The sequence below is a fragment of the Mastomys coucha genome, unplaced genomic scaffold (assembly GCF_008632895.1).
Source record: "Mastomys coucha isolate ucsf_1 unplaced genomic scaffold, UCSF_Mcou_1 pScaffold7, whole genome shotgun sequence".
Lineage (NCBI taxonomy): Eukaryota > Metazoa > Chordata > Mammalia > Rodentia > Muridae > Mastomys > Mastomys coucha.
The window spans coordinates 9,324,122-9,333,038 of record NW_022196913.1 but is presented as its reverse complement, the minus strand read 5'-3'; the positions used below and the strand labels follow the sequence as shown (position 1 = coordinate 9,333,038).

The window sequence follows — 8,917 nt, the reverse complement described above, 5'->3', positions numbered from 1 at the left end:
AGGAGGAGGATGAGGAGGAGGAGGAGGAGGAGGAGGAGGAGGAAGAGGAAAGATGTGATGCTGTGATGTGAAGAGGCAGCCATGGGAAAGTCATCCATGAGGAGAGAAAGCTAAATCACAAACTACAACTTACTACCTGAACTTCTCCAGCGGGTTCCCACTGGATGCTGTGAGCATCCAATTTGATGATGTCCTCTCTATCCGCTGCTATTTGTTCAGTTATTTGGAAGCCTCACCCAAGGGGCTTCATTCTGCCCAGGAGGGAATTGTAACAGGGAAATTCCAGCTGGCTGCCTCAATGTGACTCTTACAGTTCAACTAGATGTTTAGCAGCCCTCTGATTTAATGATGTTTTGCTATTTATCTGTTTCTACTTCATAATTCATTCTTTTACTTTTGCTTGTAAATACTTAGTAAATCGCTCATTCAAAACCAAAAGTATGGCCATCATAGATGATGCTCCAGACCAATACAATGGGTATGTATTCCTTTCTATTTACCACACTAAACACTAGTTTATTTATTCTACTATTTGTCCTTACTGACAAAAATTGATCCACTAATTTTGCATGCAGGAAATTTATGAATCTGTACCTTCATCTGCATCCAAACTGGGAGGATCGAAGAGCAGGATGCTAGATCCATATCCAGAAAAACCACAGTGAGAGAGTTGCAGATGCCCAGAGAGCTGACAACTATCCATCAGACCAGCTATTGTTTCCAGGACAAGGACCACACCCCTCAAGGCTGTTGTTGCGAGGCAAAATCAGGATAATAATATTTACAGATTTTCCTCAAATTTCAGTCAGTATATATTTTAATGATTTAACCTGACATCCTGTGTTTGTGTTCTTCCCAGGAAACAAACTTGGCTGGACAAATGAAGTCACAAGACACACAACTGAGCAGGCCTTTGTTCCAGCAATGACCCGTAGAAGGTCATTGGTGGAGTTGGAGTCACAGTCAGAATAAAAACTTCTACTAGATTGTGAAGGAAGCTTCTGTTTGTTCTTTTCTATTTCTCAAAGGCATGTGTTACCTTTACTTTTGTAAGTGGGGGCTTTATGAAATGTTTTTGTTCTATTCCCTGTTTGTCTTTACCAGATGTTGACTAAAAGCTTCAGAGCTTAAATCTATCACAAATGATCATTATGCCATTGGAAATAAGCTGGTTCTAGCAATTGCTGATATTTCATCATCCTTCCACCAACACTGAGTATGTTGATACCTTTGTGATTCGGAGACAATCCTTCCTAAGCCACCTAAAGCTTCTCTTTCCTGGGACTAGACTTTGATACTTCCAGTTCATTGAAATGAGCTGATGAATGGGTACATAACGTGTTTGGGAAGAAATATGATCAAACCTCCATTGTTCCTTTATGGCTTGTAAGTCTTCAGTACTAACCTATGAATGGAATGATGTGGCTTCTCAGGCATTTTTTTCCAAAAATCTGACTGCACTGTAAATACTTATCTTTGTGCCTGCATCTCTCAGTCTTCACCAAAGCAGCTTTGTTTTGCCATTAACAATGACTAATACCAAGACCCACAACTAGTCAAAGTAGAGAGACGAGGCTTCTGTGAAATGCTCAGCCATAAATGAAATATCTATATTTCACACTTTCTTTTTTTTTCTTTTTTCTTTTTAAACAGTATGTTAGTTTATTACGGGCAGATGATTCAGGAGCAGTATTAATGTCCTAATAGTAATAGGGAGACTGATTCTAACAAGCTGCATGTGTTCTTAGATTAGTCATCATTTAAATTCTTATGGTAGCTCCCCCTTCTCCTCTTCTTTTTTCTTTTTCTTCTCTTCTCTTCTCTCCTACCCTCTCCCCCCTCTTTCTCTTTTGACATAAGGTCTCACTATGCAGAGGTGGATGCCCTGAAGCTAGGTTGACCCAACCTTTACGCCTCTCCCTTCTGAGGGCTGGGATTAAAGAAAGGCATGCACCACCACCATGCCTGGCTTGTTACAATTCTTTTTTTTTTTCCTGTTGGCATTATATTTTATTTTAATTTTGTTTTTGTGGTTTTTTTTCTTTTCTTTGTATTTTTTATTAGATATTTTCTTTATTTACATGTCATATGATTTCTCCTTTCCCAGTTTCCCTCCAAAAAACAAACAAACAAAAACAACAAGAACAAACCCCTGTTGCCTCCCTCCTCCCCATGCCTGCCACTCCACCCTCTCCCACTTATTGGCCCTGGCATTCCCCTACACTGGGGCACAGAACCTTCACAGGAGCAAGGTCCTCTCCTCCCATTGATGATCAACTTTGCAATCCTCTACTATACACATACTGCCAGAACAATCAGTCCCACCATGTATAGTCCTTGGTTGGTGGTTGAATCCCTGGGAGCTCTGAGGTTACTAGTTAGTTCATATTGTTGTTCGTTCTAAAGGGCTGCAAACCCTTCAGTTCCTTTGGTCCTTTCTCTAGCTCCTTCATTGGGGACCGTGTACTCAGTTCAATGGATGGCTGTATTTCAGTTTCTTAAAGAGGCTCAGAGAACATCACAGGAAAGGAGGAAGAAAAATAGTAAGAAGCACAGGTCAAGGGAACAGGAAAACTGTTGTGTAAAAGTGTCTTCGTGGTGTCATAGAACTCCTTGTATTCAGGAGCTGACAGCAGCTGTGGTTGTCTGTGCAAACCCTGAACAAGATCAAACCAGTCAACACTGCATCGTGCACTGAGGATGGGATGACAACACCTCATCCTTACCTAAGCTACTACTGACAGTTGATGGCTTCTTGGAAAATACTCTGTTTCCTTCAGACAAATGACCCCACGTAGCTTGCCCATGTCCTAGTAAAAGACCATGAAGTTCAGAAGAAGATGTGAGCATATCTCAGAGGAGTTAGAGGTGTGGGGTGAGTGATGGCTATGGCCAAAATACGTTGTTTACATGTATAAAACTTTAAAAACCTGTTCAAAGAATTGAAAATATCTAATAAATATATCTCTGTCCAAAACAAACAAACAAACAACAACAAAAAACCAAATTAACAAACAAAAAACCTCATAGCAAAGCTGTTAGCCAATGCCTCTATTATTAACCACTTTCTCCCATATCTATTTATCATGGGAATTTTTAACCAAGAGTGGAATGCAGGAGAAGTCTGAGCTTTAGAAGCTAAGAAAGTAAAGATTAATAAGAGTAAAGATTAATAAGAATCAGGGATTCAATTCACTCAAGTATGTAAGCACTTAAAATATATGGTAAGCATTGAGATTTGTTGGGAAACAATGATACTAACAATGAAAGATAGTCCACCTACAAAACCATCTACCTCCAAGTCTCCAGAGCTAACATCTTGGCATCTCACCAAATACCAAAGGTGATCTCCAAACATGAACAGAGGCAAGCTGTAGGTAGTGAAAGAAACATGCAGAAGAATCATCTATCAGTCATGGGACTCCTGCTTTCTCAAATTATTTCCAGGGTAGGTAATATCTAACCCTTTAGTTCCAAAAGATCCATTTACCTCTTCAGAAGCAAACGTGCCAAATCCAAGCATTGGCATCAAGTGTCCATCATTCAGCTTCACTGAACAACTGTGTTTGAGATCCATGATATCCACAGTCCACGCAATTAGACTCTGTCTTTCCTTCCCTTGATTAACCTGAGCTGAATAGAAGGCAAGGCTCCAGCACTCTTTATTTCTGTCAAGAAAGGCGGAGACAAGATTACAAAGGCTTTTAAAGAAAGTTGGAATGAGTCCATTGGCTTTCTTGTAATTCCTTCATGACTCTATAGAAATATCTTACAGGAAACACACACAGAAAGTTTACATATTAGAAGACGTTGGATTTTCAGCTCCTAAACTGAAAAATTAACTGTTAACAGTCTACCCTTGTTAATTAATTATACCAGACTTACATTATAAGATACAAAATTATCACCACAGTGTTTGTCTTTAAACATGAATTCTTCTACAGAACCTGTTCCTTTCCTCACCCTCTATTTGTTTTAGGAACCATATCAAAAAAAATACAATTCAGAATTTCTCAAAGAAACTTTGATGTCTGGGCCCAAGTTCATAGGACATCAAAATTCCTTTGGAATATTCACCTTTAATTATCTTCTTCTCTGTGCTAAGTCTTCATTCAAAATTCAGACTCTCTGTATTTTGCTTCTTTAAGATAAAGCTCTATATTGTTGCCCTTGTTAAAATAGTTGCCTCTTTCCAGAAGAGCCCTCTCTCCTCCATCACAGTCACTATTAACCTAGTATTTACTTTTGCTTGTAGTGCTCAGCATATGTGCACGGGCCTGGAGTTCTTCATGACTCCCACAGCCTCATTAGATAAGATTCATCACGCCCTCTTGAATTATCACCTTACATTGTATTATCAATGTAGCTCAAAAACATGTGCTGGTGAATTATACTCTAAATCAATTCAAAACCTCAGCTAGGATCAGAAAACCCTAACCAGCACTTTGCTCCGGGTCATAGTTATGTCAAATTCCTCACACTAAAATTCTGTAAGTGCTTTTCAAATAGCACTATAATTTATCTTGTTATTTCAGTCCATTCCCATCTCTTGGCAGAGTCAGATTTTTGTCTGATTTTATTAATCTTTTCATTGTATATTATATGCTAGCATTGTATCAGATATAGTTTTAATGAGAATACACTTTGACTTTTCTTTGGTTCAGCTGTGAAACTAAACAAAAATGAGGGTCTATTCCATGAAATGCTGGGCACTAGTATGGCCCTGACCATAGAATAGTAGTGGCCAAGGAAGAAAAGACACCTTCTAGACACAAGAAAAACCCAGTAGTCAACCCAGGCCTATTGTAAAAATTGGCAGAATAAGAATTTGCTTCCTTCTTCACAGTGAATTATAACATTTTTTCCTAGGTGAGCTAGAAGCCGTCACTTAAGGTACAGTTGATGCCTACATAGTTTCTATTTTTCTCTTTCAATTTGGAGTTTAGAAGAAAAAACTGGCCAGAAAGAGCAAGAAACCAAAAGCACTCTGTTTTTCTGTGACAAATTCCTCATAAATGGCTAAATAGTAGAAAGTAGTGAGTCCCAGCAAAATCAGAGCCAAGAGCCAGGAGAAACTTTCCATGCTGAAATGTCACACTGTTTCAAAGCCTCAGAGGAAAGGATGAGAAGAGAGGCTTCTGCCTGTCTCAGTGCCTGGAAGATGCTGAGTGAGAGTGAGTCAGCAATATTCAGAATTGTGCTTAGTCATGTAGCTGTATAGAAGCTGAGAAATCATTCAGTGCTCATAAGTCCCTACCCATTTTTACCTTCATTCTAAGTGTTGCTTTCTTGTCACAGTTTTCCTCTGTGGTGCTTATTAATGATATGAAATGTTCTTGTTTTTAGCTAATTTTAATTCATTATAAGAATTTAAGCCACACTTAATGTACATTAAGACAAAAAAAAAAGGGTTGGGTAAGAGTTTCAGAAAGACAAATAGGAGTTTTCTCATTGTTGGAGGCTGATAAGATTAAAATGTTGGTTAAGTGCCATTGACTTGAACACAACAATAGATTTGGAGTCACCAATAATGTGTTGGTGGCTCATTAAGGAAAGAGATCAAAGCACTTCTCCTCCATGGTGCCCTTTAACCAAGAGCGGGACCCAAACTGGAGCTCTCTTCTTTGTATTCCCATGTCTCTCATCCTCTTGTCTGTTGTGTGACTTTAAATCTGTGCCTGCCTGAAGGTTGTCTTGGGAATCTGTTACTGACTCTTTGCCTTTGTTTGTGCCCATGTGTCTCTCTGCGTCTAGTTCATCACTTGGAGAAGGATAAAGGATCCTTTACAGAAAACTCTAGTGAAGTTTGACAAAGGATTAAGTCACTGACTCCAACTGTCCCCAACTGATCCAGATGACAAACAGTATTACAAACATCATTGTTTACCAAGCATCTATATGCTGTGTTCAACATTTATGGTGGATATTCATTTCATAAGATTGCTTTCAACTGTTTCTATTTTTGTTGTTTTCAGCAAATGATTATGAGAACACGTGTTCATGACTGGGGAAGGAGCTTGGAAAGGACAAAATGTGAGATTACAGCTAAGCATTGGCTTAGGTTCTAAAGTCCGAGTTGATTACTGAAAAATCAAGGGCAAGTAAGGTTGGTTTTTCATTGTTCTCTTAAAGGCAAGTTAAATAAACAGGGAGGGTACATGGGGGTAACAATTACAGGGTAAGTGACCTCAAGATTTGTTATTAGCTTTGGTTGTAAAGCCCAGCAAAAGTCCAAGTCTCTTAGAATATAAGAGATACCTTCATAACACTGTGTTACCACTGTGTAAAGATAAACATTGTAAGCTTTCCTCCATTTGTGACTCCTAGACTTTATATATATATATATATATATATATATATATATATATATATATATATATATAAAATCCTTTATTTAAGTTATCTGTCTGTGGCATCAAAGTAAAAGTAAAATGTTCAGGGAGACAGGAAATTTCATGGGAAGAGGAGGGCTCAAAAACAGGGAAGATGAAGTTTGAGGAAATATTCTCAATATAAAATATGCACATGTAGAAAATATTAAAATAGTTTTTTAAAAAATAGACTAAGAGAAACAGCTTTCCTTGGGTAAGGTACAAAACTACAAAAGCTACAAAACTGTGTCCTGTTTCCACAGCAATAAGAGCAACAGAGGCATATTATTGTCAGCTTTTATAATGTCCTGTTCAGACTCCCCAAACCACCTGAAGGTCTCTCTGGTCATTGTCCTAAATCTCTAGTCACCTTGTATTGGAGGAACCACAAGCCTGACCTACAAATCCCTTTATGACAAAGGGCTAAACTCCCCGCCAAGTAATGCTAAACCTCTATAGATTATCTTCTATCAAATAAGTGTGACTGAGTGCCATCAATAAGTGATGATAGTGTTCATTCCTTCCAAAGCCTTACTGAGCAAGAACTAACATAATAATTAACCAAACACACTTTGACCAACACTGCTTTATGTGGTTGCCACACACCAACTGTCCCAGCTCTTCCTCTGTTTAAACCTAAAGCTCATGTCAGTTCCAAGAAGCCATATTTGGGGTCCACTAGACCCCATTATCTGCTCCTCTCCCCACCGGGACCACAATTAGTAAATCTATGCTTCTTGCTTTGTGCCATAATTATTTTGTTCACCAATGTGTTGTAGTAAATCTTTTGGATATCACACAGCTGGGGTTGGCCTTTTCCCTGTCTGGGCTCCGGAAATAACATTGATATGAATGAAATATGATCCTAAAGCATCTTTTCCTTACTACAGTAGTGTGTTGTTGATTAAAATCTGTGCCACTCTGGTACTTACCTGTATTGCTAGCACATCAGAGTCAGAGGCAGGAGAAGCTCAACTTTGAGAGACTATCTTAGACTTTTAAAGACAGTGAGACCCTGTCTTTTTTTAAAAAGTTAACCTTAGCTAATGTTAGGCTGTATTAATTTTGCTTCAGCAATCATATAATTTATTTCTGGCTTTCATGATACAGTTAAGTTTTCAGACTTGTTGAGAATGGAAGCAGATCAATGAGACACTTCTAAGTTCTATCACTGTGAGGCAGCATATCAACTAGCTTACCCAACTCTGGTAAATCCACGTAAGCAAGCCTCTATCCTTGATATTTAAGCTATCATCTAAATACTTGCCTCAGAGAGACCATGTAACTTTAATTATTCTCCACAAAGCCCTCTGTGGAGAATCTTGCTTGCTTAGTTTTCACACAAGGTCTGTGAGGTAAATGGAAGGATGGGTTTATGGGATAAAGAATCTTGGATAAAGAGAAAATTCAAGGATGATTTGGCAGGGGTATTAGAGCAAGGTCAAGGTTCAGTTCCCAACCCTGTCTAGGGGAGTTGGAGTCTGGGTTTTTACTGAGGTATATATTTGTGGCATACAGATTTTTTGTGGAACGGGAGGAAGTCTCCCCAAATCTGTCCATGAATCAACTATCCTTCCAACACATTGAGTGGGTAGGTTTTGGTCTTAACTGAGGCTGTGGAGCAACTCACTGTTAGAGAATTTGCTCAGCTTGCAATTTACCAACTCAAAGGTCACTCGCAGGGGCCAATGATTTCCTAACTTTCTATCTGACTCCTACATCAAACTGAGCTCAACCTCAGTCAACATCCATGAGCACAGAAGTGACTTGGCAGCAGGGGGTGGGGGTGTAGCCTGTGGAGTCCACAAGGTGAGGATGGCAAGCCTGTGGGGTGGTTACTAAGACAATCGGTTCAAGGAATTTAATAACTAGCACTAATTGAATTTAAGCTCTGAACTCCATAAGGTGCCTGGGAAACAACTGTCATGTTTCCAAATATGGGCTGGGCTGGGCAAACAGTACATTCCTTAGATAACCCTAAGTTTTCTCAAGCAGGCACTTTCAGATGGCCTTGAAGATCTTTGCCTGCTCTGGCTTTCTTTCTGAGAGCAATTATGTTTTGTCAACAGTGACAGATATCCAAACCCAGCTCTACACTGTCCCCACAACAGTCTTCTGAGAAATCAGATGTTGATTTGAGTAAAACTGAGTCCATGACTGATCTACCGAAAAGAATTTTAGAATGAGCCAGTATTAAGCCAAGTTGGAGATAATTAGACATAGAAATTAGGTACACAGGGAAAGAACATAGCACATGGAGAGTATAGTTGTGAGCTTTGAAAGACCTTTGCTTAAATGTTTTAGCATTAGATGTGTAGCCCATGTTGGTGACATTTAATTTGCATCTCAAAGGATTGCTAGGAGACTTTTGTTCTTGTTTTCTTTTGTTTTCATTTTGATGAGTAGATTATAGAGTAAGTTGGGAGGTACCTTGAAAGGTAATATAGTCTAAAGGTAAGAGCCACTAGGAATGTACAATGCCTATTATAAATAAGGCTGCTATGAACATGGTGGAGCATGTGTCCTTATTACATGTTGCAGTATCT

At 38.9% G+C, this 8,917-nt stretch overlaps 1 protein-coding gene across 1 annotated transcript in view; it reads right to left on the bottom strand.

Moving 5' to 3' along the window:
• The window catches only part of LOC116081731 (aldo-keto reductase family 1 member C15), a 64,226-nt gene that overhangs the window by 24,128 nt on the left and 31,181 nt on the right, over window positions 1-8,917 (bottom strand). The window contains exon 2 of the mRNA XM_031358377.1: window positions 3,491-3,668. Within this exon, the coding sequence (XP_031214237.1) occupies window positions 3,491-3,668 (178 nt within the window). The remainder of the gene's footprint in view (window positions 1-3,490; window positions 3,669-8,917) is intronic.